The following is a 26,723-nucleotide window of genomic DNA, read 5'->3' as shown; positions in this document are numbered from 1 at the left end:
AAAAGGGTGCCACATCTGCCACATTCGCTGAGAGGGGCTCGGAGTTTCGTCGATTTTTCTCCGCGGGCAGCTCGTCTTCTTTGACCTTAATTCTCGAACTCGACCTTCACCTTCAATACTAACGAGTTTGCAGGACAGTTAAGGTGAGTGTAGTCCCCACAGACTCAAATCCTCCAGTTCGTCAATGCTGATAAGGATCTTTGTTTTACAGATGCAGATCTTCGTCAAGACGTATGTCCCCATTCCGCCCTTCTGCCAAAAAACACAACGTTTCTATTGAAGAATTTGTTCTGATGGATTGTTTGCAGTCTTACCGGAAAGACCATCACCCTCGAGGTTGAGTCCTCCGACACCATCGACAATGTCAAGTCCAAGATCCAGGACAAGGAGGGTATTCCCCCTGACCAACAGCGATTGATCTTCGCCGGAAAGCAGCTCGAGGACGGCAGGACCCTTTCTGACTACAGTGGGTATTACTCGGCATTGAAAGGGGAGACGAGAAGGAGGATATGCAGAAGCAGCATGAAGCGCATCGAACAGGAAGGGGGATGGCCAGGTGTGGGACGCATTTGAGCTCCCGTCGGATGAATGTTGTAGGAGAGGCGGGGAAAGAAGGGGATAATGGGTTTCGAAGCAGAAGTAATGGCCGTGCTGACGTCTGCGTCGTTTACAGACATCCAGAAGGAGTCCACCCTCCATCTTGTCCTCCGTCTCCGAGGTGGTATCATCGAGCCCTCTCTCAAGGCCCTTGCTTCTAAGTACAACGTGAGTTGGGCCTGTATCGTGACGTGAAAGGAAACATGTCTGACAAGCTTTGCAGTGTGAGAAGCAAATCTGCCGAAAGTGCTACGCCCGTCTCCCTCCCCGTGCCACCAACTGCGTATGTTTTGACTTCCCAGTGACATGTGTTGCCTGGCTGACGAACATGTCACAAATAGCGAAAGAGGAAGTGTGGCCACTCTTCCCAGATCCGACCCAAGAAGGCCCTCAAGAAGTAAACTTGCTTGTATTCTCTTTGGTGTTGGAGGTGGGGCCTTGGGGTACCAATAGTGCGATGTATTCCTTTGCTCGATACTGCCAATGATCAGGACGACTGGGACGTGGATCATGCGGCTGTCGGATCGCGATTACGTTCGGTAGAGGCACTGGCAGGGGCCAGGATGTGCATATGGTCGAAGTTGTTCCGCTGTTCTCGCCGAGCTAGATGAGTTTTATCCATTGCGACGATCAGCAGAGCTACGGTATCAGGTTGCCAAGACAAACTGAATCTCTTAAGAACTTGGGTTTCTCGTCTCTTGGCCTTCTGGTTGAGAGGAAGATTCATAAACATATTCAACAGCTAATTCAAGGATCTACCATCCCCACTGACAGCGTACATCAATGGTATGCACTGTTGAGTTCAATAACAGTTGTTACATCCAAAAGAGTTTATCAGCTGCTGGCCTGATACAGAAATCCGATACCGTAATACAGCCACCGATTTTGAACTGTTGGCTGCTAGTGAACATAAGTTTTTAAGGTGATAGCAACGATATACTGAGTAGTTTCATTTGGAAAGTGCTGTTTATGCCGTCTTCATCAATGGGATCGCATGAAATATAAATCGAATTATGAGGACGGATTTCGCACATGGTTTTTTGAATAGCAAAAAAGGAAACGACGAGGGTGCGATTCGAACGCACGCGCCTTGCGGCAGAACATCTCGTATTGTTAATTCGAATGTTCCGGAATAACCGGGCTATCCGACCTCGCCAGAAAGAATTTCCCTGATGGACGAACTTTTTCAGTTTGATATATACAAAGGCCAGAGATGAACTGTTCCTGCTTTCCTCCAATAAAGAATTGATTTTACATATTTGAGTACTTTGGCAGGGTCTTCGGAATACTGGGCGATGGAGCGGTTCAAGAGGAGGGAAGACAGTATTGCGAAAAATGATCGTAGCTGAGTACAATAATAACGGTTATTTTAATTCCTGCAGCCGCCCATCATGATAGCGACCTCCACTCCGGCACGACGACGGATTGGAGTCCGTCTTCTTCACTAGTTGCGCTTCGTTGTTGTTCTCTTTGTCGCTGTCTCAATTGTTCTTTCTTTTATTGCCCTCACTTCTTTGCTGATCTCGTGTGTTCTGCACCATTTAGCTGCTTGTTTCCGTCGCATCTCCTCACGCATACTCTTTAATCACACCCATAATTATAGTGTGCAGCGTTCTATCAATAATGGCTCAGCAAGTTGAAGAAATTGAGCAAGATCTTTCTCATATTCATTGGTAAGCGATACGTCAGTGATTTAATCGCATAGGCTGAAACAGCCCTTCTTTCTGCTTTGTAGGTCATGGCCAGAAGCTATAGCTGTGAGATCACTAGAAGAGTTTTTCTCAACCTCATCCTTGCTCAAAGTAATTTTAGGCCAATCCTGCAAGATCTCTAGCCACTCCTGATCTAGCGTAAGTTGAACACATCTCCGACCGTTCCAAAATGTTGACTATTAAACCCAGAATGGACTACTTTGCATATTCTCCGTTTTGGGACGCCAAATCTAATAACAATGTGTTGCGAACTCAAAGGCGCATAGAAAATCCGGCTTATGGACATGCAGAGGAAAAGGTGTACGTTAATCATTGGTCATTTGTGGATTCCATTGTGCTTGACGATTTATCGCAGCGAACTTAATGCCTTTATGTCTGGCTTCGAATACGTCGTGGCACATTCTCAACCTTCCGACCTGTTTGTGATTCATCGGCGTGAAGTTGAGCCGTCAGGGAAACGTGATAGAGTCACTGGCGCATGGTTCATACTCCATGAGAAGATCTATCAATGTCCGACGTTGTTCGATGTGATGTCTACACGATTAGTACGTTTGTGTACATCGTTTCCTTCATCCGTTATGATCTGACGAAACTGCATAAGAAAAATGCGACGAGCCTCATCTCGAAGACTCTGGGCATCCTGTCAGAGAATCGTCCTCCAGCCAATCCGCGTACCACCACACTTTGGCGCTCTATTCCTTCTGCGGCGTCTAGTCAACCTGATGGCATACAACCTTCCTCTTTAGATGGGGCAAAAGAACCGGATGAAGAAAAGAGAGATGACGGCCTAAGTGGCAGCAGTCCGTTAGATGGATCTGACGGGAAGGCATCACCAACCGGTCCAGATTGGCACCTTTTCCACGCTTTGCAAGTCACAAGGGCTTCCCTTGTCTCCCTTGAGACGCTTGCGAAGACACCTGCTCAAACAAGCGATCCCAGAGAAGTGCTGAAGAACATAGAGATAGCAATGGATAATCAATTCGGTGGTCAAAATCAGAGCCTGTCTGGCAAGGGGCTGAATGTCAAGGGAGGGGCTGCACCCGTGAGAAATATATCCGTACCTTTCGTCCCCAAATATAGCGCTGGTTATGCAAATAGCGCAGTAGGACTTACTCCATCAACATCGGGTGGCGCAGCTTCCTTGGGGGTTTCAACGGCGGCTGTACCAACGATGGAAGCAAGCAGATCACCACTGAAGTGGCCGGGAGGAGATAAGTCTGTCCCTATTGCAGGTGCGGTGGTAGGAGCATCGTCACCTTTAGCTGGCCAGACAGGCCAATGACGGTAACAAGGGTGTTCTAGACCATAAATATACTGTATTTGTCAACAGAACAGCCATCAGTAAACATGTAATGCATGATTCAAATCTATCTGTGGCTGCCGCTTAATGTGGCGTCGTAGTGATGTTATCCCTTCTTGTGGCAAAGTTGACCAGTCTTCTGAATTCTCCGAATGCTTTGGGTGTTTCTGATCTTTCAGTACCATCTGTACTGCCAGACTTCCGTAGACCTGGCAAGCCAGCAACACCACTAGTAGGAGAAAACAGCGACGCTGAACTGCCAACTGGTGATATAACTGCGCGGGAGACATCGACAGAAGTCGGGGGGTCCATATCGATATGAGTGAGGAAGGAAGCATCCGAGAGTTCAGAATTGGTAGAAGTGACGGAAAGGAATATGTCGAGCAAGCGTTGTTGGTCGGTACGGGGGGTACCTTTCAGGTCCAAAATCTGTCAAACAAGTGTGTCGGCCCTCGTTCAAGAAGATACGACTAACTTCCGACCTACCTTTTGGAAATTGGTGAATGAACGGTCCCCAATAAGAAGACAATAATTCTGGACAAAACCTAAAAGATATTAGCCTCAGTACGTATCGCGAATGGTCCATCTGTACCTTCCGGTGGGTCATCAGGTGCCAATATGACTTTGAGCATAGTCTCGAGCTGCCCTGTGTTCTTTGTAACGTATTTCGTATAGCTATGCGTGGTGCATGTCAGCTCCGCAAAAGGCCCGATTCTACTTACATAGTCGTTGAATTTCCAGAATGGGGTTCGGGAAGATCAAGCAGGCATGCTTTCACAGCTTGGACATCAAGGAGGATCTAATAGCCAATAAATAAAGTCTCTAGGGGATATCGAATGTGCTTACCTGTTCAGCACCAATTTTCTTTAATGGTCTACTTTTAATCACCGATTGTGTGAACTTCGCTATGACCAGTCTGTCATTCAATGCATTAGTATATTTTCACCGTGATAATCCGACCGACATACCCAACAGCCTTGTCAGCAAAGTTTCTAATGTACTTTTTCGACTCCACCCTCCCTCTGACAGCTTCTGCAACTTGCTTGATACTCCCAACAAGATCGACAACATATGCTGATCGGCCGCTCACGTTTTCCAGATGCATCCAAGGGGTTTTGAGAACAGCAGCGAAAGCGGGCTCGCAAGCTGTTTCAAGTTCGCGTAGAATTGTTGTTATGCACGTTGACATGACACTAGACCATGTCAGCTAGGAGTCCTTTGTTTTTTTTGTTTTTCTTTTTTTTCACTCGATTGGGCTTACCTGGAAAAGGTTTCTCGTTGGTCTTGGAAAGATATTTCCTCTCGAAATTTGGGGTCAATTTTGTCTTTAAGCCGCTCCTCAAGCTGTAAAGATGTGTTCAGGCAATACTCTGCTGTATTCAGAACCATGCAGGCTGTATTCACTCCTTGCAAATTGTCCCCTCCTTCTAAAGACTTTCTGGCCGGTTTCAAACCCGCCACGAGGACGTCGTCTTGTCGTCCGACTTCAAGTCAGCTTCTGACTCTAAAAGGGTAACCTCTATGTATCTCACCAGCATAGATCCTTAGCCACTTGGCAAAGACTTGCGAAAGCTTCTTCATGGTTTCGCCCTTCGAATATTTTTCACACTGTTCCAATTGCTGACCATAGAAATAGAACAGCTCCGTGGACGATGGAAGTATTGTGGGGGAGGGTGCGTCTGTCTCTTCTTGTATGGCACCCTCGAGAGACGAACGAGATTTGAGTCCACGATATGCTGAGAGCATGTCCAAGATGGCACTAATAGCTAGCGCGTTAGCACGCCATTTCCAGGCCATTGCATAGACAGCTCACCGATCTTGGGCATCCACATATACGCTGAGATACTTATCAAATGCAGATGCGATGACCCATTTTGAAGTTTCGCCCCTCAATGATAGGCTAGTGACCTCCTCAAACTAATCCGTCTTAGCGAAACAACCTACATCTGTCTTGGAACTTACCGGCATCCCGAATTTTCTCGACATGCCCCCTTCGAAATCCAAAGTTCCTTGCAATGCATCTAGAAGGACATTGACAGCTGGGGTCTGTTTGGCCAGTACATTGGCCAAATCCGATCTGGTGCACTCCGAAAAATTGGCAACAAGAAGGCGAGTTACTTGCCAAGACTCGGGGAATAGCATTGCGTCTTCCTCATCATGATGCTTGAGAACTCTACGGAACCATGCGTATCGGCGTGGCACGTTGTCCAATTGACCGGCTTCGTCAGTTGCACGGAATATTCTGCGATATTCTGCAAGTTGAAGTTGTAGGTAACGCTCGATTATGTGGTTTCTTCCAGAAGTAGGTCAGAACCAGCTTTTGGTCTGTATATTGGGCTCACCTGAAGTCGCCGCCTAATACATCAACAGCCAAACAGACTTCTGAGATGGTCCTTTTGTCTACCGGTTTATTCGGAGCCTGCTTGAAGCTACACACAATACCGTCAATAAAGCACCACAGCAAAAATTGGACTCACAAGGCATCCATCTCAACAGCCACTTTTTCTTGAACGGTTTTCCTGTCATTTTCAGCTTCCTTGAAGAGGTGAGAAACGGTAGGGATAGTGGAAAGTGGTTTGAGAGGGCCAAGGAGTTCCATCACCGCCTATTTGCAGGATAAGCTAGGTCCATCGAGAAGATTGAGCTGAGCATACTGCAAGAGCTTGCGATATTTCCTTATATCGCCGTGTAGGTAGGAGCTGACTCAACTGCTGATGAGCTTGCCCTAGTTATATAATTGTAAGCGCATGTAATTCCTTCTATGCAATACTCACTGAGCATGGCCCATCTCTCCAGCGTTTGTATGGTTGTGGTTAGGTTACTTTTGGCCACGTCCAGACGTTGTATGTCAGATGTGATACCTTTGACAATTGCTTCTGCTTCGGCAGCCTTTTCACGGATCACATTTATTTGCAGCATGAGTTGCTTCGTCGAGTACATAGTAGTGAGCTCAACATCCTGTATGATAGGAGAAGAGTACCTACCCCGATCTCGCTTTGAATGGTGCTCATCTTGCCTGGATCCTGGTCTCTCTTCAGCTCAGCTTTGAGCCTGGCAACTTCCTCCCGAATCCCCATGATCTCTAGCTGCAGCTTCGCCCGTATCTGCTTGTGCCGGCCCAACGATTCGACTGCGGGCCTTTTACATTAGTTGGGCATGCTCAGTGTAAGAAGGCGTGAACTTGCCGTCGGGGAACTCCTTGGCTAGACGGTCTATGGCGCTCGTGCTCGCTGCCGCTGATGCATGGATGGTTGTTGGTTGGGCGCTGGACGATGGCATGCTTGATTTGGGAGGAGAGTCACTTTAGAAGATAAATCGATGTTATCGAGATCTTTGTCGTCATCCGTCAAGTCGACCGGCCTCGTCACGTCGAGCGCGAGTTGGTTTTTGTTGATTCCTCTCAGCACCAGTCCACCATAATATCTACAGTGCGGATAATGGGTCATCATGGGCGCATTCGACCCAGCAATCACATATGACAGGTCAACATACATAGAGACTGACACGGGTAGTAAGCATCGTCACTCCCGATACAGCGTCACCACCTCACGCCATCTTACATAGACAAGGTATCACGCAAAGCCCTCATCGCAGGAGCTACAAATATAGTCTTGGGCGGTAAATCTATCATCCAGACTTCCTCCATACTCCGCGGAGACCTAAGAAGATCGACCGCAGGCCAACATGTGGTTATATCAGTGGGGAGATATTGTTTAATAGGGGAAGGGGCGGTCATTAGGCCGCCAGGAAAGATGTACAAAGGGTTGGTCCTAACACTACGACCATCCCCCATACGTCTACTGATCAAACAAATCAGAACGTTCACGTTCTATCCTGTGCGGATAGCAGACTTCACTCACATAGGACCAAATTGTATCATTGAAGCGGCGCAAATCGGCAGCTGCGTGGAGATTGGTGAGGGAAGTATCATCGTGCGTCCACTTTTTCTTTCTATTTTATGGATTGGATCTGAATGCGGAGACCATTTTTAGGGGAAATTCGTTGTTATAAAAGACTTGGCGGTTATCCTTCCAAACACTGTTCTCCCAGAAGGGACAGTAGTGGCCTCCATGTCTGTTTGGGGAGGCAATCCTGGTTAGTTGCTTTTAGTTTCCCTCTAGATTCGGACTCGCTGACGCGTTCTAGGCCGCATGGTTGACACTCTTCCTGAAACGTATCAAGAAACAATGGAGGCTAGGTGTAAAAGCTATTATCAACGGTTTCGTCCCGCCCATTAATGTGCCAAAACTCAAGCTATCATGGCTTTCACTAGACCAACTTGTACAAGCACTTGACTGGTACTGTATCGCAAAGATGTACAGATAGGATACCACGCCTATATGTGATTACTGATCATTAATCATTATACACATAAAAGTCATCATCGCACTAGGAAAAAATATTTCTTATGAGTCGTTTGGTATGTGACCATCGTAATGAACAGAGCGCTTGAGCTCAGCTCAGATGGTCATTACTTTCCATTCCTCGTAACATCCATGCTGGTCGGCTTGCTCGACGATCCCACACTCCAAAGCGTATTCACTCTGCCTACACTCGTCACTTTCTCCTTGCTAGAACTTTGTCTTCTGGGCATACTCACTCGCGGTGGTGTGGTATATATGGCTTCTGATTTACCTTGAGCAAGACTTCACATACGCTCCGCTTCTCGTTGGTCATACTCGTTGAGGGCAGTTTGTGCAGCCGCTGGATTGATGTTGTCAACGGCAAAGGTATGTTCGGTGGAGCCTATAGTGGAATATATTCGGCTCCAAGGTGATTTTCGACTGTCAGGACTTTTTGTCTTCATGTTATCTTGACCATTACTTGCATCGACAGATTTGGATATCCCCATAAGCTTTAGGGTTGCTTCCATTCTATGTCTCTCTCGTCTGTCTTCTTCATCTTCTTCCGTAGGTTCAAGTTTGCGACAGGTAGTGGCTCCCTTTTCTTTTTGCACGGAGGGTGAAGTTGCGCTGGTAGCGCGTGAAGCGAGAGTAAGGGGCCGCAAAGCTGGATTGGGAGACTCGGGGGTTGTGATTCCACCAAAGCCGAAAGAACGAAAATCAAGAGAGAAGCCTCGGCGAGCCTTCCACAAATCACGATGAGCAGCGGCAAACAGGCGTGTAGAATAGTAAGGTGTAAAACTTACCTTTTTTTCTTGCTTGGCTGCAGTAACTCTGGGCGGTTCGACTGAGGTAGTGAGGGGCGAAGGGTATGGTACCTCTCCAACAACAGATGTCTTCCCAGCTTCTCCAAAGAATGCTCTAGCCACCATCATACTTAATGGTCTGCCTCCCTTATCCTTTAATGAAGCGGAGTTTTGAGAGCTTGCAGAGGCTTGTGAGGTCATTTCTGCATTAGAAGAGTCCTGAGCTAAAGAGGCGGCAATACCTTTGAAAGGCGTTTGAACGGCAGAGACGTTTCGTGAACCAGCTCGGCCGGTTTTATAATCAACTGAAAGAATATGCTCAAATCCCTCTTGAGCAATGATGCGGTCAATTATCTTAGTAGCCATTTTTGTTAGCGACTGTACAAGTTGAAATGAATAGGGCAAGTGAAATGAATAGGGCCTCAATACCTTTGAACAATAAAGATTGAGGGCTTTGTTTGTGTCTTTGAGTTGTTTGATCTCATTCTTCAATGCTGAAACCCGTGATTAGCGTCAATATAATAGCACAAACTTCCGCACTCATACCCTCGGCGTCAATGTCTTTCTGCAGGTATCCCGGCTCCCCCTCTTCGTGAAGGATACCCAGCTCAGAGGCCAAATCTAGCCCATTACGGGGCGAGTAACTGGCATCATTGGCTTTTTTGCCCCGTTTGCTTGATGGACTCTCCAGAAGTAGTTCTTCATTCAATGACTCTGGTTCGTGTCTTTCATATCTGTCTTGCAACTGGTCGGCATCCAAGAGACCACCCATTTCTCTGATATCTCCTTCAAGTGTCCTTTCCCTCAAAAAGAGCTCCCAAGCCTCCTTATCTTCCTTTAGAGCGTTATTCAAGTTTTTGAGTTCTTGCATATCTTGGGCGAGAGTGCTGTTTTTGGCCCGGAGGGTCGTACACGACAGTTTGAGGGAGGCAATTTCATCTTTCAATGATGATATAGTATCGTCTTCGCATCGCTGCACAGCTATAGCTGGTATATTTGTACTTTTGCGAGATGCTGATAGGAGTGCGTTTATACGTGCCCGAAGGTGATCTTCCTGAGCTTGGAAGGCGCGTCGTTCGGTTTCAAAAGCCGTTTCCTATTTATCAGAAGAACGAGTATAAGTTATATATCACTATAACCGAGGCTTTCGTTATATTCACTCGCCTGGTCAGTATACCGCTTTTGAGCCCCCTTGACCTGCCTTTCAGTCTCTGACACTCTTTTACGCAGTCTGTCCAGAAGCTCGTTGCGCTCTATGAGGTCAGTTTCCATACGGCTCTGTACCGAACGAGAACACAAATCAGCACCATTCCTTTCTGCTATGCTGATTAACTTGCTTGTTCGTTGAGAGACTCATCGAATCGAGATTGTAAAGTCGCCATGGCTCTAGAGAGTTCGCCAATATCTCTCTCAAGCTTGTCTCGGTTAGTTTCCAGCATCTCGATCTTTTCTACCATCTTCAAACCCAAACTGGCCATCAGCAAGTGCTTTGGAACAAAACTGCATATGTCTAAAGGATTCACCTTGTCTTTCAAGTCCCATTTACCTCTCAGGTCTTGTACGAGATCATCTGTCGTGATCTGATCGTCGCTCTTGTCTCTTAGACTGTTCCACGCATTGCCCTCTGTAAGGCTGGGCGGAGTACGTTGGGTGATGGAGGAGATTTGCTTCCTGTGAGGTGGGAATGGGCGAGAGAGAGCCATACAGGGAATCATTGCTGGTGACGGGGGGAGGAAGGGGTATAGAGCAGCAACGAACAAGAAAGCGAGAAACGCGCTCAGACCCTCATCCACACACAAACATACAAACAAAGGTCAAACAAGCTTGTATAATACGCATTTATATTCACTTCTACATCTATTCACTTTCATGCATCATCATCCCACATTCACTAATCGCACATCACTTTCGCAGAGGATCGTCTTTCTCATTCTTCGGAGTTCCACCAGGTGTCGCACCCGGCGTCTCCTCGCCCTCAATCCACTTGTCCAGGAAACCATGGTCACGAATCGCCACTCCCATAGCGACGGATTCGCCTGAATCCTGGTACTCTGGATTGTCCAGAGCATGTTTCACCCATCGAAGGTCTGTACTGTCCATCTCGTCCTCGGGTGGTGGAGGTGGTGTACTGTCAACGGGCGGTGAGGGTGGCGAGACCTTGACACTAGGTGTGATTCGGGGCTTGCGCTTGTCTAGACCTCGTTTCAGAGCTTTACGCCCACCGAACGACATGAAACACATGGAGATGATGACTGCGGCATGGCCGTACCAGTACATTCTGTTCCAAGCGTCGATGGAATTTTTGAAATCGAGCAAAAGAAATGGCGCTACCAGGTAATTGAGTGTGGATTGCACCGAAATCCAGCCAATGAGGTCGTATATCCGTTTTGGAAGACCAGTTTGCGCTGTTCCGGAGAGAGGAAGGAAATATGGGCGGACATAACGACGAAATTGACGGCCAAGAGAGGTCACGAGGCCGCCCATAAAAAAGGCCACTGCATGATTAGCAAAGGCCAGGACATTCGAAACTTACGGTAGTAGCCCGGACTGATGCCGTGCTAAGTCGCTACTGATTAGTTGCAGCTCGCCCCCGTCAAAGAATCACCTACCCAGAATGCAGAGGTCAAGAAAGTTGCCATGCTTTCTTTGAACCCTGGTTTCTTTCCTTTCTTCGTAACTCGCTTGTAAACTACATCTCTAAGCCAAACCTATAAAACAATGATAAATGAGCCACGTAACAAACGCGGGCAGTTGACTCACGTTGGTGCGGCAATTCCAGCTGTCAAAGAGTATTTTGAAGCTCTCTGCGGTCTCAATTCCTTTGATATTGATATTGCGCACCCTGTTCCATAAGGTTCTCCCAGTCTTGGGGTCATAACCGTTGAAGCCAATGCCTGTGAGGATACAGGCACCCTATGATGAAATGAGCGGTGTTTAGCACCTCCGTCAATGCAGAGAACCCACCTCTGACAAGCTCCAAACTGCATAGTACTTTGTTCTGGCAAGCAGCCCTGCAAGCTGAACGAAACCGAATTTCCTTGTCCATCCCCAGCCAGTCCAGATGGGACTCAAGACATTCTCATAACTGTACTTATCGCCGTACAGGGCATAAACTCCCAGAAAGAACAAACCAATCGCGAGATGAAGATACGCCACTCTCTTACGACCATATGGGATTCGGCTCTTGGTGGCTTTTGCCTGTTCTGGAGAGGAGCCAGCAGGTGGGCTACTGTAGAGTCGTTTGTGAATCAGGGCGTCGTACGTGGCGTAATCGAAGGAGGGCCCGACAAGGACAGAAGGGAAGAAAAAGCTATTGAAACGTTGGCCATTCAAAGCAGGGAGACGTTTTTACAAAATAGCTCACCAATAACCCAGGAAAGCAACCACGCTGGGAATTTGCGTAAGCCTCGTCGCCAATTGATTGGTATCAAGCTCCTGCGCTGTAAGTTCTCGCCCTCAAAATGCTCGAACGCACCTCTTCTTTTCTCTTTCCATCATGTATGTTCCATGCAAATGTTGAGAGCTTCATTACAAGCACCATTTGACTGCCTGTGATTTCGATCGTGGAGGCGGGGAGTCCTAAAACAGATCGCTTTATGTGGCTACATGGTTAGTCATGTCCATGGGCCTGCTACGTACTTGAACAACAAGTGCCCCATAACAAATCTACATGGAACCGTTAATCATTTTGCCTCCTTGCCGACCTAGAACATCATGCGCAACTCACGCAAACACAACCCACGGCATGTTCTTGCCCTTCATGCCGTTCACGATGGCGTAGGTCCCTAGCGAGCTGAAGAGCATATGTAGCATTCCCCCGCCTAGTCCCAAGAGGAGCACAAGGAAGATAGTAGAGATAGTGATGGAGAAAAGATGTGCGACATTGGGATGGGCTGAAGGTAAACGGACGAAAATGGAGCCGAGTGGAAATGCGACGAGGAGGGAAAATATGAGCTGTGCGGTGTGAGCGAGGTGTGCGTGCGGGTAAGATTGTATGCTGACCTTGAGTTGGTCTGTGGGAGCTCCGACTATGTCGGAAAGTTCTGTGAATAGAGGGTCCCAGAACATGGTGTATGATGTGGAAAGAGAAGATGGAAATGTCGATGTCATCGGAAATGACGAGAAAATCAACAATTATTCAAGGCACCTAATTATGTTGTTGTACTGGTACTTGTTGCAATCGTCCTCTTTCAATAGTCATTATACTCGTTGACCTCTCGATTCTTCCTATTCGTTCCATCCCAATTCCTCAGGCCCAGCCATGAGACAATCACCACTTCACAGACCATGTAAGTGTTCTCGTTCATGCTCTGTCTGACATCCCTAGCCCGCCCTCTCCTCGCTCTCGGTATAGAAGGCTCAGCAAATAAACTCGGATGCGGCATCATATCACATTCTCCTTCACCCAAAGGTGGACCTACTTTAGTCACAGTACTCTCAAACGTTCGACACACGTACATTACTCCTCCCGGCGAAGGTTTCCTGCCATCAGATACCGCCAGACATCATAGAGAATGGGTTGTCAGAGTTATTGAAGAGGCTGTTCGAAAGGCGGGCGTCAGGGTGGGCGATCTCGATTGCATTGCCTTTACCAAAGGTAATATTATCCACAGTCATTACAAACATTGGTGCTGATGAACATAAAATAAGGTCCGGGCATGGGTACGCCCCTCCAAGTGGGAGCGCTCGTCGCCCGTACGTTATCTTTACTTCACAACATCCCCCTCGTCGGCGTCAATCACTGTGTTGGCCGTAAGTGATGTTGAATTTGAAACAAGATGTCAGCTAACACATTTCCAGACATTGAAATGGGTCGCCAAATAACGTCTTCTCATAACCCCATCGTTTTATATGTCTCGGGCGGCAACACCCAAGTCATCGCGTACTCTCAGCAACGCTATCGCATCTTCGGCGAGACATTAGATATAGCTATCGGAAACTGTCTAGATCGCTTTGCCAGAGCTATCGGCCTGAGGAACGATCCGAGCCCTGGGTATAACATTGAAAAAGAGGCAAAAAAGTGAGTATATTAGATTTGTATGAGGTAATACCACATGTCTGTACTGACTCAGTATGGCCAATAGGGGCAAGCGTCTAGTCCAGCTTCCTTACGGTACGAAGGGCATGGATGTATCTTTAGCAGGTATCTTACACTCCGTTGAGGCCTATACGAAGGACAAACGCTACCGCTCTTGGGATCAAATCAACGATGTCGAAGAAGATATAATTACGCCATATGATCTTTGTTTTTCACTGCAAGAGACCACTTTTGCGATGCTGGTGGAGATAACTGAAAGAGCAATGGCTCATGTGGGAGCGAAAGATGTCTTGATTGTTGGCGGTGTTGGTTGTGAGTTCTGATCCTTTGTAAAAGTTCACAATGATTCATCGATCGGTTGTAATCAGGTAATTTGAGATTACAGGAGATGATGGGTATCATGGCCAAAGAAAGGGGAGGACGCGTGTTTGCAACTGACGAGAGGTACGCTTTTTTACTCTTGGAAATTGTAGAGACTGATCTGTATTTAGTTTCTGTATCGATAACGGAATAATGATTGCCCAAGCAGGATTACTCGCTTTCAGAATGGGTCATACGATGCCATTAGAAAAGACGGGCGTTACTCAACGATATAGGACCGACGCCGTCCATGTGGCTTGGCGAGCGTGAGCCATTTTCAGTTTAGATATCTGCATTACTCCGGTATATGTCATTGTAACTCTATATTCTCGAAAGGGAAAGGGGAAGAAAGAAAACATCGGAACATGCAGATTCACTCCTATTGGTTACGGCCTTCCGCTAATCCATAGTACAAACATGCGATGCTAATAGACCAACGATAGAAAGTGTCAGACAAAATTAATCCTATAAATTAGTAGTATAAAGTCATGACTTTCAAAATCCAATCTCTGAAGATGGGCTCGTCAATATCGATTGTCATACAGCTCGAATCATCCGGGTTACAAAGACGCTTACTCTTAAAGATAATATCTAAACTCGACAGCGATACAGGTTTCACCAAGCTAATACACACCATCAGACCCTACACCCTACTTCTGCTATCATGATTTATTTGAGACTTACTATCCATCAACGCCACTCCAAAATGCCTCTCTCTTGTCATCTGGGGTCGCCAACCCTGTCAAGGCGAATATTTTGACTCGTGCTTGTACCGCCTTCTGGGATGAAATGGTCACCGGTTTGCTGGGCGGAGGCACTATAGGTATATCAGACAGACTGTTCCTGCGTGTCGCTTCAATACGTCGGATAGCACGCGTAGCTTGATGGCCGTTCATGATCGGCATCGATATATCCATAAGGATGACGCTGTGAAGTATGTTAGCACGGGCTTGGCATACATCTTCCGCCAACTTACTCCCAATAATTAGGAGGTGCGTTCTCAAAGAGCTCCACGCCTGCCTGTCCATCCACCGCCTCTGCATATTCAAAACCCTGGACACAGTCAGCATACAACACGAGGTTCGTCTGCTTTCGGACTAACCCTCTTTTTCAGAAACGCCCCTAGAACCCTGCGATTGATTACATTGTCTTCGACGACCATCACCCTGCCCATTTTCTGTTTCCTAGGCGCCTCTGCTGATACCGTTGCTGCCTTGAGGATGACACCGCCATCCGCTAAAGGAATGGTTGGGATTGATGATGTAGGTGAAGGTGGCCCCTGCGAAGGTGTCGAGCCAGCCGAATTGTTGCTGTTACGCTGCACTTTCCTACTTGAATGATATGTCATCCCTCGTGGCGCCATGCTCGGTCGTATGGGTGTTTGTTCATTCTCCTCAGACCTGCGGCGTTGAAGTGGAAGCCGCGAATTGACGTTGCTCTGTTGACTGAACCGAGCACTTGAGAGCTCACTGATAGTGGAGTGCGATTCATGACTTTCTCCTGAAGAGCCACGCGAGATCGAAGGGCGATCAGAGTTTCCTGCAAGATTTATGCCAATACCGTTCGCACCTAAAATATCTGATTTATCTGACGAATCATGCTCCTCAATCCAGTGAACAGCAGCATTCAGGGCCTTCTGAAGGGCAGTAGGACCGACTGGTTTGTAGACAACTTGACAAAAACCTCCGTCACGATTAATTTTTTCAGCAAGGGCAGTAGATTCAAAACCTCTCTGTACAGAGAGAAGAATGATAGGTTTCTGAGCCGCCACGGGATGATTTGCAAGCCCTTCAAGCTCGTTCACGATGAGGATGTCTGCACGTTGCTGATCTTCGATGCTGAAATACCAGTAATTTACATAACGAGTGAAAACCTCGCATGAAAGCATGTGGCCCTGGTGCTTTGGGTTGAAACCAACAAATGAAACCGATAAGCCATGCCCGAAGGTGGAAGTAGCTGACACAACAGATGAATTGGATGATATTGATGGTTGTCCATCGTCGTCATCAACCACTTCTACGTCAAACGTGACTTTGATTTCGGTTCCGACACCTTCGGCAGACCACACATCAACTTTCCCGTTGACGCTATCCGATCGCACGATCGTATTGACGATTGCCAGCCCGAGGCCTGTACCAGTCTGCAGCGGATTTTCTTGGGAGAAAGGATGGAACAGCTGGTCTTTGAGGAAATCTTTGCCGATACCTTTACCAGTATCGACGACAGTCATCTCCACTGGAATCGTTTTCGATCCTGGCTCGTGAGGCATTTCACGTAAGGAAACCTGAATGTAACCATTCTGAAAAATATTGTAAGTGCTCCTGCTTCACGTGCGTAAATCGTATTCCTACCTTGGTGAACTTGAAAGAATTTCCCACGAGGTTCATTAAGACTCGCCGCAATCCGCCCTTTTCGCAACGTACCATCCAACCCTGTTCAAACGCATCAGAAAATCATGCCGTGGAATGAATGGTTTCCTTACCTTCTCCCGCATGTCAATGTCCACAACCGTTTCAACATGCGATAGTTCCTCTCCCACCAGCGCCCGCTTTGATTTGGGTACGATACCAGTTGGTGCAGGTGGAGCATAGAAGCTTCCGATATCTGAGTCGCCCATGAAAAATCTCGCTCGCTGGCCTATCCAGCATCCCTCCACGGTCTGCTCCACCAACGCGGCCAAGTTTACTTTGCCCAAGTCCGAAGGAGAACCCTTACAGTTCTGGGTACCACTCAGTTTTGTAAAATCGAGGACATGATTGACTGTTTCAATAAGTGAGTTACCGCATGTTTGAACAGTTTTGAGGAAGGAGAGTTGGTTGGAGTCAAGCTGGGTATCGCTGAGAAGCTCCGCAGCTGCAAGGATACCATGCAGAGGCGTACGAAGCTCGTGACTGACTGAGGAGATAAGGATGCTTTTCGTCTTGTCTGCTAGCACCATACGCCTTCTGAGCACTGCTGACAAAATGATGACACCAATTGCACGCAGGAACTGCAATTCGTATCCTTCCAAGAATTGCTTTTCCGGGTTAGCAGTATACGCACAAATCATCGCAAATGGCTGTTGATCTACACCATAGATCGGAACGGCCATACCGTAGCGGAACGACTGAGGGAACATATACCTAATCCATTGAGGCGCTGCACCTTCAAAAATTCGGCCATCGTGATGGTTTTGCATGAAGTCTGAAAGCTTTTCGTGTTCGTATGATGTAAGAGCGCGAGTGCTTTTTGCTGTGGGGACAGCCGCAAGGACTGGAAACGGGTTGACTGGTCCAAACGATTCGCTTCGTTCCAACACTGGCGAAGTGTTCTCAGCCGCACCATATGGGTTGGCCCGATAGATAGACTTCTTGCCCGTCGGAGTATCCGTTTGTACCATCTCAATCTGGGAGATGTCCAGAATAAAGCACCCGTCTAAACCAATGGTGGAACAGACAAGTTGTGCAGCGCGGGAATAGACATGTTCCATTTTGTTGACCGTTTGCGCATCGGAAGTGGACGAGGCGCTATCCATCTCCAAGCACTCACGAGTGAACTTTTCCATACTTGTTTGAATCTTGTCTCGAACTCGCAATTGAAGCTACCACATTTTTAGATACGCCAAATATCGAGTTAAAAATGCCTACCTTATCTCGCCATAATTCCATTTCTCTCATAGTAACAGCAGCAAATTCCTTAAGAATCAAACGTGACCGTGGGGGAAACTCTGTACGTGGCTTGTCATCCAAAATACACAATGCGCCAACGTTGAAGCCATCCGCTGTTCGCAAAGGTGCGCCTGCATAGAAGCGAATGGAATTCGGTCCGACAACGTTGGGATTATTTTCGAATCGCCAGTCCGACGATGTATCCAGTACGACAAACGGTTCATCAGTTCTGATGAAATGGTCAACCAATTCTATGCCTCTTCGAACTTCACCCACCTTGGTAAAATCGTATGAGCGCAGAAGCTAGATATTCTTCCCCCTTGCTCCACAGTGAAACCGCTTTGAGACTTGAACCATTGTGTATCACTGTCTATCAAGGTGATGAGAACAGCTTTGGGGTTAAATACTAGTTTGGCCATATGTGCTATGCGATTGAAGTTGATATCTGGAGCAGTATGCAGTATGCTAAATCTGTATAGAGCTCTTCGTCTCGCTGCTTCGTCAGGGGGTAAAGGAGCCGGCAGCCAGCCATACTGATCGTAAATACGATTGAGTTCTGAAGGGGTGACAAAGGGCGGCAAAGGGTCTTTCTGTTGCCGCGGAGACGATTCAGGAACCACAAAGTTGGACCTGAGAGGTGTTGTCTTCCGCAATTCCAAAGATAAGGCTGTCGGAGTGGGTTCAGTCGCTGTGGATGAAGAATCAGTCTCTTGCGGAGAAACAGCAGCGATCGCAGCGGCTCCAAAATAATCTGTTGACGATTCTGCCTCAGCAGTCTTCTCTAGGGGAGCAGAAGCGGAGGGAATGCGGCTATTAACTATGCCGTGGCGTGCTCGCGGAGAAGACTTATCTTTACCTTTCGGCCTGTGTGGGCCTTCAAGGGGCGTCGTCACGGGGCTTGCTTGAATAGTAGGTAATCGCAAACTAGATGTGTATGGGTTCGCAGCACTCGAAACGCTATGGTGCAAAGGAAACCTTGACGATCCAGGGTCGGAGCGGGCACTATCCTTATTTGTACTTGAGGAATCGAAAGATACAACAGAAGCTAGTGGGTCAGTGAGTTCACGCTCAGGGCTAGGCATAGACAAAGGCGCAAGATCATTGAGGATACTGGTTGACGCCATGCGTACTGTAGCGGCGGCTAGAGAATACGAAGGAAGAGAAAGCTTGTCGGTATTTAACGCCAGGCCATTTGGCTTATTACGGATATTTTCTAGCTCGTATGCTTTCTTCCTTGCAGCAAGCGATGCCGCCATGGACATCTGCTTTCCACTCGCCGATGCGCTTGATGTTGAGGGGGCCGAACTCGCGTTCGTGGATACTGAGTCCTTTGAACTTTTGGAACTATAATTCTCGGAGCTGCCTTCGCTACGATTATGTGGGACGGTAGGCATTGAGTATTTGTGGTTGGGGGAAATTGAAGAGTATTTTTGGCCAGGAGATGATCGGGCAGACTGGAAGTCGGTAGGAGTATCATTCGGCGTTGGAGGATTAGGGACTTTGTTGGGGTCAAACAAGCCGTGGGCATACGCTTGTGCAAAGGTCGACCAATTCATACTTGCAGGAGAAGGCTTGGAAGGCCCCGTGTGTGACTCTGCCGTCCCGGCCAGAGACTCTGACCGACCTATCAAATACGATTTTGGCTCTCCTGAAGTTGAGAGGACCTCCATTGCATCGGCCAATCCCTCATCTATCGTCATGGCATTGGTACAGAGGTCCCCAACCGGGTTTGGACGCAAATGCTCATCTGCTTGTGGTGGGATGAGGGGCGGAAGATCAGGACTTGTCTCGTAACTCCTTCCTGGAGTCCATTCATCATTTCTCGATGGAGCTGTTTTGGGTCTTGCACGTTTTGAAGGTGCTCTGCCGATACTTCCTAAAGAAGACGGTCCAGAACTCGCGCCCGAAGATACTGGGTGGAGAGAAGGACTTATAGGAGGTTCTGAAGTGCCATTAACATCCAAAAGATCTTCGGTGAGAGATTGCGGGGACAGAGAAAGGCCAGATACACGATGGCCCGAAAGGGTGATATGATGAGAAGAAGGGTCGCTGTGGAGGTGCTGAAGGAATGCAGCGGAAGACGGGGGGACACGAGGGTTAGAGTTGGGCCGAGGAGATATCGGAGTGAGAGACATAGTCTATAATAGAGAAGAGACGATGAGCAAATGAACTGCGATTAATGGCACTAAAGATGTATGATAGCGACTCACCAAGATGTGCGTCGGACTTCTGTACGTTTGAATGCCTCAACAGAGCACCTTCGCTCTCTCGCACACTCCCCACTCTGAGGAATCTCTTCCTTTCCCGAGCTTTGCTGAACACCTACAGAAGTATGCCAGCAGATAATTAACGGACGCAAAAGATGCGGGGAAGATGTAGAATTCTGGTGTCGAGAAGGAAGAAAAAAAAAAGAGTGGGTGTAGGATGGAAAAGCTCGATGATCAAGCTTGGTGGAGTAACCCGTTGATTGCGTATATCGGCGCCAGCAACGGAAAGGACTGAGACTATTCCTTTCAGTGTAGGTGTCTTCTTTCGCCGCTGGGCTTCCGGTGTCACCGAGAGAGATGGTGTATGGAGCAGTTGAGTTATATTGCGAAGGGGCAGTCGATACGCCGAGTACCGAATAAACTGCAGACTCCTCGCTGGAGAAACAAGCGTGACATGTACTGGAAATCAGAGTTGTAAACTGGAAATCCGCCTCTGCCCAAGTCTCGAATCATAAAAAGGGCCGCAACCCGAACTTTTCTCAGATGCTGATCGCCTTAATTAAGCAAAAGAACATGCGGGTTTCTTTTGCTGACCCACTATCCGATCATTACAACTCTCGAGCTTGCTGATTAGCGGGAGCAAATGGGGCATTAAGCTTTCGTCATTAATTCACCAGGAGCCGGGTTCCAGATCGATGGCCTTCTCGAGGGCTCAAGCCAGTCCCCTTTTAATGATACCCGATCTTTTTGCGAAATGCGAAACATCGTCATAGGTCAGGGTTCGATCGCCCTTTTGTTATTCTCTCGTCATCACCACTCGTCACCCTTCAGCCGCCACCCGACATTTTTACCCAGGTCGTGTGTCTAATTACATCACCACCTCTGATCTCAGGAATAATGGTGTCCGTTTTTAACCTAGGTGTGTCAGCTAAAATATCGCCGATTTTTCTAATACAAATCAGTTAAAAAAATGATGCTTTCGGATTTATTTATTTTTACATTTTTAAGGTTATTATTACTCAAGTTTTTATTAACAAAGCAAAGTGTGCTTCCAAGCCGCTTCCTTCCATCTTCTGTAATGAAGTAATCCCCTACGTATATCGTCTTTTCTATTAGCTGTTTACTCCATCTTCCGTGATCTCCATCCTCCTTCCATCTCTTCATTTCATCATTCGTCTTGCCTTTGATCAAACGCCCATTTGGCTGTCCTATTCTGGAGGAGCGACTTTATAGGGAGCCGGCGTAGAGCCAAGTCATACCAGTAGCGTAATAGTAATGGTGATACCGGATATGGGCAATATTTAACAAAGAAAATTGATAAATACCGGTACCAGTTAACATGAACTTCCATATGATGGTGAGAGGAAGTACTATGAAGGAAGGCGGCCTCGCCGGATGTATCGATTAATTGGATTATATTGATCCTACCATTCTCAATCATCCCCTGGCTTCTAAACTGCCCAGGGGAAACATTCACTATCGGAGATGTCAGCGAGCAAGAAAACTTGGACGGATTTTCCCGCAGACACTTGGAAAACCGTGGCTACGAGAACAGCAAGCGAGCAACGAAAATGCAACTGTAAATTTTGAAATTAGTTTTCTTGTTCCGTGTCTACTCGATACTGATCTTCAACAAAACCTTTGAGACCTGTTGCGCCTGGCATTGCAGACTTCTCTGGTATGCGGTGCCCAAGTAGCAATCCTGCCATCCTTGTTACATCAGCATCCTCATCAATAATGTCATTCAACACGAGCGGCTTCTGCGAGCCGCCATCATCATGAGGGAGCAATAAATTAATGTATCCAATGACTGGACATAAGGCGATGTTAAAGAAAGAAGCGGTAACTAGGCGGTTTCCTTCCATCAAGAACGGCGGACAGGAATAGGTATCTGCCGCAACCCCACCTAACGAGAATGATGATAGCGGGACTCGTTTGAACCACAGTTCCTCCGAGGTCTTCGTTGTATCTCCCCGTAAATTTATCCTGACCTTATCGGAGAATTCTTTCCCATACTACTAACTGTCACAGTGTTATTTGTCCTATCAACAAGCTTACAGGGTCTTTACGTTGAAAAGAAGAATAACACTGTCGATTTATGGATTGAATGTCTATTATTTATACAACAATCAACAGATAATAGTGTTTTTTTTTTTTGGGTGGGGAGACAGGGGAATTACCCGCAACATGCCAGGCACGGCGGACGAACAACGCCAGACGCAACGGCTGTCGGGTGTAGGACGTAGTACTGCAGATGTTTTTGACGTTTGACGTGCGCTACGCTATTATTTCTGTCTACTTTTCAGTTGCCTGCATCTCCTTCTTTTGATCGGGAGACCCGTGCAATCATTCTGCAATGGGAGACAGGCTCCATTCTCTTAGCAAGGTGAGCGATACTTACAGTTTTTACCATTAATCTTGCGGACTCAAGTTCACTAGGGTGTATTCGTGATACCTTTCGAACCTACTGGTGCGTCAGAATCACATTAACTCACAAGGTTCCATTGGGGCTGAAGCTGGGTTTGATTAACTAAGGACAGCCCTTAACCAGGAGGATCGGGAGAACAACCACTCATCGACGCGAGACACGTTGGATCGACTTTACGAAACAACTTTACAGATCTATGAGGACGCACGGGCCGTAGGTGCTAAACCTCCTAATGTAGATCCTTTCTGACCATGAATGTAGGAATATGAACAAGAAAAAACGAATGAACAGTTGGATGATATTTCAGATTGGCTGGAGAGGAATAAAGCTACAACTTTTTTGCAACTCCCTCAAAAAGCTAACAGGCTTCCTGTCGCTATTCTTCAGAGTGAGCATATTAAGGGGACTTCGGAATTTTCTAAGTTTCAAATCAGATGCGTCTTCCTCATTAGCCGACCGTATAACTTCTCTGGATGCGACCTGCTACACACTGCTCGGAAGAGATGCACCGGATGTGCCAGCAGCCCTGCGATCGATTGCAATTGGCTTCACTGGAGATACTTTGGGATCAGGTAGAAAGTCAAGTCGAACAAGCATAGATGAAGTCGAGAAGTGGTGGCAGGCGAATGGAAAGGGTAAGTCCGCTTACCCCTTTTCGCATCGTGCAATTGAAGTTGAAATGGTGAAGGATTACCTCTTATGTTATATATTCAAGACGCACAAACAATGCCGGCATCTGTGCTATCAGAAATTACTTATATACTTGCGTAAGATTCTACTAGCCGACCAGTATACGGAACTAAGGTTAACGGATTTAGCAGCCTTCACGCCGGGCTTCCAGTAAGGCTTCTACTGTCCGTCTCGTCAGCTGCAGTCTTCTTATCATCGTGGGGGCACATTGAGCCAAGCTCCATTGATGTGTCCATCTTAAGATCAGGCCGTTCCCGAAGAGGAGCAGGGGGGATCGACTCTATAATACGGGTGGGTGAATGGTGCAAGTTTCAATAGAATTTGGGTGTCTGAACTGGGATTATAATTAGAGCTCCTTCGAAGCCCCATTCAAAATCAGTGAAGACTTGGCCGAAGAGTTAAGATCTAATGAGGCACTCCTTGGCGGAGGGGTAGCGGCTGCGATGAAAACGTTAAAGGTTCCACCCCCTTTATTTTCTAATGACCGCCGATGCTGATCCTCTGTGCGAACGTAGTGGTTGTTGCTGTATCATTCTCTCAACTCTCCCCTGGCGTTATTGGTCGAGAAAACGAAAAATTCTGACCAAGAGCGAGTAGTGCAATCGTTGCTGAACGCCGTGAAATCAAATCCGACAAATCCCTCGATACCCCGGAAAGATTTGTTTGAACTGAACCCTCATCCTGACATGTTTTCTGTGAGTACTGACAGCGGCGTCGGCAACCATCAGGATGCGGACTTAAACCATGTGCAGGTCCTCAACCCTGCCCCCCGCACATCCATCCTCCACTCCCTCTCAGATCCCCAGGATATTTTACCTTTCTTCCCTGCGTCAGCCCCTGAGAAACAGTCTCCAAACCGCCATAAGTCCACCAAACGAAAGGCGGCATCCGCTAGTATGGATAGCGAAAAAAGAAGGAAGCCGGGAGAACTTGAAGAGCTGAAGGTGAACGAGGAAGACCAGATTCTAGAACTAAAGAGACTTCAAACGTTGTTTGAGCTCTGGAAAAGTGCAGGGAAAACAGTTAACTTGTGGGACTGGCTGGACAGCTTTCAAGGGGAGGACGAGAGGAGGACTGAAGAGAACAAAGAGGGAAATGGCGCCCGAGTCGGATCTGAACAGACGGACAAGGATGAAAACATAGACAAGGAGTCGCGTAATGAAGCACCCAAAAGGGTTACGCATGACGAGAATAGACTACATGCGACCTTTATCAGATTCGTGGAAGAGGCGAGGATGCTTGGTCTTATCAGAGCCCGAGGAAAGGGAAGAAGGGCAGACGAAGTTATCAAGAGTGTTGGCATAGTGTAAAGGGGGACGTTTTGTACTCGTTTGTACAGTCGTAGTACGTATATATGCATTTATTTATTAGCTCGTACATGGTGATAGCCAGGCGCGCCTAAAGGCTGAGTACGTGTTACTGGAAATTATGGTGGCTTGGGGGGGTGGGGGCGTGCGGGGAGAGCCGCCGCCTTTGCGCAGCTGGCGTGCTGCAGTCCCCGGCCGCCTCGCTGGCTCTTGACTGCTGTCGACCGACAACGTCGGCCATCAATGCACTTCCACCTTGCAACTTCCATTTCTGTCTTCTCTCAGACACCGCACTCTCCCTCCAAGATCATTGACAGCCCCTGTCACTCAGAATGAAGGGTATTACAAAGGCTTTACAGAGGTATGTCTGCCCTTTCCAAGCATCGTCGGGCATGCGGTATGTACGGTTCTTGGCATGCTGATGTGTGATTGTGCACCATAGGACACCTCATAACCTCACCAGCAGGATTGGACTGGCGAAGAGTAAGGCTGGAATTCTGAGACATTGTAGTTCGACTGTGAGATCGATGCTGACAGCTGTGAATCATCGCAGAGTCCACCGATCCCGAATTCAACGACTAGTGGGTTGCTTTCTTATCATTGCGTGTCGCTACGAGCAAGCTTTAACTGACCATTATCCGCCTCACAGTGAGCGTAAATTTGCTGCTGTTGAGGCTGCTTGCCAAAAGATGCACAAAGACTCTGTGGTCTTTCGTGACTCTGTCTCTAGTGAGCTTTTCATGTTTCCATTTCCCATCATGACTTGTATGGTTAACACGACTTTTTAGACCTCCTGGCTTCCGGCTCCAGTTTCTCAGGATCTCTTGCGACCCTTTTCTCCCCTATGGGAGCCGAGTATAATCTCGCTGCCAAACATCCACAGGCAGAGACCACGGTGCAGAACATCACAACCTACCAAACGTTGATGGAAGAAGTGCGCGAGACCCTTCTGCCCGAGCTGGAGCTCATCGAGTCCCGAATTGTCGGTCCTTGCAAGGAGCTTGTGGAAATCTGCAAGAAGATTCGCAAGACCATCAGTAAGCGGGAACACAAGCTAATAGATTATGATCGACACAACAACAGTCTTAACAAGCTTCGAGAAAAGAAGGAGAAGAGCCTGAGTGACGAGAAAAATCTTTTCAAGGTCGAACAGGACTTTGAGCTTGCGTCCGGCGAGTATGAGCATTATAACAACTTGCTCAAGACTGAGCTTCCTCATTTCCTCGGCATGGCGACGCGATTCATTGACCCCCTTTTCCACTCCTTTTACTACATGCAGTACGTTTGCATTTCGGATGGCGTGACGGCGACCAGTGCTGACACAGGATAGGCTTAACGTGTATTACATCATGATGGAAAAGCTGCAGTCCTTTGCCGATGGAAAATACGATCTCACCAGGAAGGATATTGAGAACATCTACCTCGAGCAGAGGGGTGATGCCGCGGAAAGGATTGAAGAGTTGCAGATCACCAAGAGGATCGTTTCCACAGGTGCGTACCTTGAGCATCCTGTAATATCCGCCTGTTTAATCAATTGTACGTAGCCAAGTTGCTGCAGCAGCACCGAAGCGCATCTGGTAGCAGCGCTCCAGGTCGTGCGAATTCATTCGCTTCTCGCACTACCTCCCGTACGCTTGATCGTAAAACCTCAACCGATTCATATGGCTCCTACAGCGCGGCGGAAAAGAAAACATTCTCACCTCCTCAGTCGCATGCTGTGTCTGCCCCACCTCCCTATACTGCCCCTGCCGCCGGTGTTGCGACCACCAGTACAGTCAGCAAGAAAGCTCCCCCTCCTCCACCACCTATGAAACCCAAGGCCAGCTACAACAACGTCAAGTATGCCACTGCCATCTTTGATTATGAGGCACAGGCGGAAGGTGACTTGTCTTTCCACGCGGGCGATAGGATTGAAATCGTTGAGCAGACAGAAAGTGCCGAGGATTGGTGGACGGGGAGATTGAATGGAGTCACGGGCGTGTTCCCTGGAAACTATACACAGGTAGAATAAGTGGTATTTCGGTATTTTAAAGATGGATCTAGTTGTACTTGCCGTCTGCGTCTCAAAGGTGTCGATGCTACTTCCTGGATTATAGTGAATTGGGACGCTTACAGTTTTATAAGTAATGTATATCTGTCGCTATTTTCATGATATTTTCTTTGAGGGTGACAGCACAGTCTCATCATGTGTACTTACTTGAAAAGAGAACGAGAGGAAGCGAGAAGTTGTGGGTACAACAATAGAGGCTCCGAATGTGCATGTGCAACCGCCTTACAGTAATCGTTCC

General features: G+C 47.6%; 10 protein-coding genes, 1 non-coding gene and 1 pseudogene; 7 read left to right on the top strand and 5 right to left on the bottom strand.

Moving 5' to 3' along the window:
- Positions 1–75: 75 nt before the first annotated feature.
- Positions 76–1,246, top strand: CNAG_00370 (polyubiquitin). XM_012191289.1 has 6 exons: positions 76–143; positions 212–231; positions 309–466; positions 674–765; positions 821–880; positions 939–1,246. The coding sequence occupies exons 2-6, from the start codon at positions 212–214 to the stop codon at positions 996–998; spliced, it is 390 nt and encodes a 129-aa protein (XP_012046679.1). The 5' UTR covers positions 76–143; the 3' UTR covers positions 999–1,246.
- A 411-nt stretch (positions 1,247–1,657) lies between these two features.
- Positions 1,658–1,753, bottom strand: CNAG_10007 (annotated as a pseudogene). The gene has a single exon. The product of its transcript is annotated as a tRNA-OTHER (tRNA).
- Positions 1,754–1,859: 106 nt separating this feature from the next.
- On the top strand, positions 1,860–3,735 carry CNAG_00369 (hypothetical protein). XM_012191288.1 has 6 exons: positions 1,860–2,270; positions 2,333–2,354; positions 2,410–2,447; positions 2,499–2,609; positions 2,665–2,854; positions 2,911–3,735. Exons 1-6 carry the CDS (start codon positions 2,221–2,223, stop codon positions 3,589–3,591), a joined length of 1,092 nt encoding a protein of 363 aa, XP_012046678.1. The 5' UTR covers positions 1,860–2,220; the 3' UTR covers positions 3,592–3,735.
- CNAG_00368 (vacuolar-sorting protein 53 long isoform) lies at positions 3,645–6,979 on the bottom strand. XM_012190891.1 has 16 exons: positions 6,795–6,979; positions 6,594–6,739; positions 6,384–6,534; positions 6,264–6,334; positions 6,087–6,214; positions 5,952–6,038; positions 5,572–5,902; positions 5,423–5,526; positions 5,142–5,368; positions 4,871–5,081; positions 4,578–4,802; positions 4,456–4,525; positions 4,332–4,408; positions 4,202–4,284; positions 4,096–4,154; positions 3,645–4,038 (listed from the first exon to the last, which is right to left on the bottom strand). Exons 1-16 carry the CDS (start codon positions 6,886–6,888, stop codon positions 3,694–3,696), a joined length of 2,409 nt encoding a protein of 802 aa, XP_012046281.1. The 5' UTR covers positions 6,889–6,979; the 3' UTR covers positions 3,645–3,693.
- Positions 6,980–7,009: 30 nt separating this feature from the next.
- CNAG_00367 (dynactin 5) lies at positions 7,010–8,056 on the top strand. XM_012190890.1 has 5 exons: positions 7,010–7,120; positions 7,174–7,372; positions 7,427–7,541; positions 7,602–7,704; positions 7,756–8,056. The coding sequence occupies exons 1-5, from the start codon at positions 7,057–7,059 to the stop codon at positions 7,845–7,847; spliced, it is 573 nt and encodes a 190-aa protein (XP_012046280.1). The 5' UTR covers positions 7,010–7,056; the 3' UTR covers positions 7,848–8,056.
- Positions 7,908–10,473, bottom strand: CNAG_00366 (hypothetical protein; the record flags this gene model as incomplete). The annotated part of the gene is made up of 6 exons (XM_012190889.1): positions 7,908–8,153; positions 8,210–8,695; positions 8,759–9,252; positions 9,305–9,854; positions 9,923–10,036; positions 10,096–10,473. 5 exons carry the CDS (start codon positions 10,471–10,473, stop codon positions 8,258–8,260), a joined length of 1,974 nt encoding a protein of 657 aa, XP_012046279.1. The 3' UTR covers positions 7,908–8,153; positions 8,210–8,257.
- On the top strand, positions 9,886–10,641 carry CNAG_12052. Its single transcript, XR_001045339.1, has 2 exons — positions 9,886–9,925; positions 9,989–10,641. It is a non-coding gene; the product is annotated as a hypothetical RNA (non-coding RNA).
- CNAG_00365 (lysophospholipid acyltransferase) lies at positions 10,567–12,826 on the bottom strand (the record flags this gene model as incomplete). XM_012190888.1 has 10 exons in its annotated part: positions 10,567–11,253; positions 11,292–11,316; positions 11,368–11,466; positions 11,519–11,671; positions 11,723–12,068; positions 12,123–12,193; positions 12,234–12,360; positions 12,398–12,424; positions 12,486–12,712; positions 12,761–12,826. The coding sequence occupies 10 exons, from the start codon at positions 12,824–12,826 to the stop codon at positions 10,661–10,663; spliced, it is 1,734 nt and encodes a 577-aa protein (XP_012046278.1). The 3' UTR covers positions 10,567–10,660.
- Positions 12,827–12,932: 106 nt separating this feature from the next.
- Positions 12,933–14,654, top strand: CNAG_00364 (tRNA threonylcarbamoyladenosine biosynthesis protein). XM_012191287.1 has 7 exons: positions 12,933–13,047; positions 13,086–13,355; positions 13,409–13,510; positions 13,559–13,778; positions 13,843–14,108; positions 14,165–14,240; positions 14,288–14,654. Exons 1-7 carry the CDS (start codon positions 13,020–13,022, stop codon positions 14,424–14,426), a joined length of 1,101 nt encoding a protein of 366 aa, XP_012046677.1. The 5' UTR covers positions 12,933–13,019; the 3' UTR covers positions 14,427–14,654.
- On the bottom strand, positions 14,346–20,694 carry CNAG_00363 (two-component system sensor molecule). XM_012190887.1 has 10 exons: positions 20,014–20,694; positions 18,080–19,941; positions 17,783–18,032; positions 16,639–17,736; positions 16,508–16,588; positions 15,259–16,455; positions 15,133–15,209; positions 14,841–15,083; positions 14,733–14,779; positions 14,346–14,665 (listed from the first exon to the last, which is right to left on the bottom strand). Exons 2-10 carry the CDS (start codon positions 19,936–19,938, stop codon positions 14,652–14,654), a joined length of 4,866 nt encoding a protein of 1,621 aa, XP_012046277.1. The 5' UTR covers positions 19,939–19,941; positions 20,014–20,694; the 3' UTR covers positions 14,346–14,651.
- A 938-nt stretch (positions 20,695–21,632) lies between these two features.
- CNAG_00362 (hypothetical protein) lies at positions 21,633–24,506 on the top strand. XM_012191286.1 has 10 exons: positions 21,633–22,396; positions 22,450–22,480; positions 22,551–22,651; positions 22,700–22,826; positions 22,873–23,073; positions 23,127–23,205; positions 23,260–23,419; positions 23,479–23,586; positions 23,644–23,823; positions 23,881–24,506. Exons 1-10 carry the CDS (start codon positions 22,367–22,369, stop codon positions 24,436–24,438), a joined length of 1,575 nt encoding a protein of 524 aa, XP_012046676.1. The 5' UTR covers positions 21,633–22,366; the 3' UTR covers positions 24,439–24,506.
- A 173-nt stretch (positions 24,507–24,679) lies between these two features.
- CNAG_00361 (hypothetical protein) lies at positions 24,680–26,605 on the top strand. XM_012191285.1 has 7 exons: positions 24,680–24,796; positions 24,878–24,918; positions 24,989–25,016; positions 25,085–25,164; positions 25,224–25,713; positions 25,766–25,926; positions 25,980–26,605. Exons 1-7 carry the CDS (start codon positions 24,768–24,770, stop codon positions 26,444–26,446), a joined length of 1,296 nt encoding a protein of 431 aa, XP_012046675.1. The 5' UTR covers positions 24,680–24,767; the 3' UTR covers positions 26,447–26,605.
- Positions 26,606–26,723: the final 118 nt, after the last annotated feature.

Source organism: Cryptococcus neoformans, chromosome 1 (genome assembly GCF_000149245.1).
Source record: "Cryptococcus neoformans var. grubii H99 chromosome 1, complete sequence".
NCBI lineage: Eukaryota > Fungi > Basidiomycota > Tremellomycetes > Tremellales > Cryptococcaceae > Cryptococcus > Cryptococcus neoformans.
The sequence above is the reverse complement of the archived record's forward strand: the minus strand, read 5'-3'. Positions and strand labels throughout refer to the sequence as shown.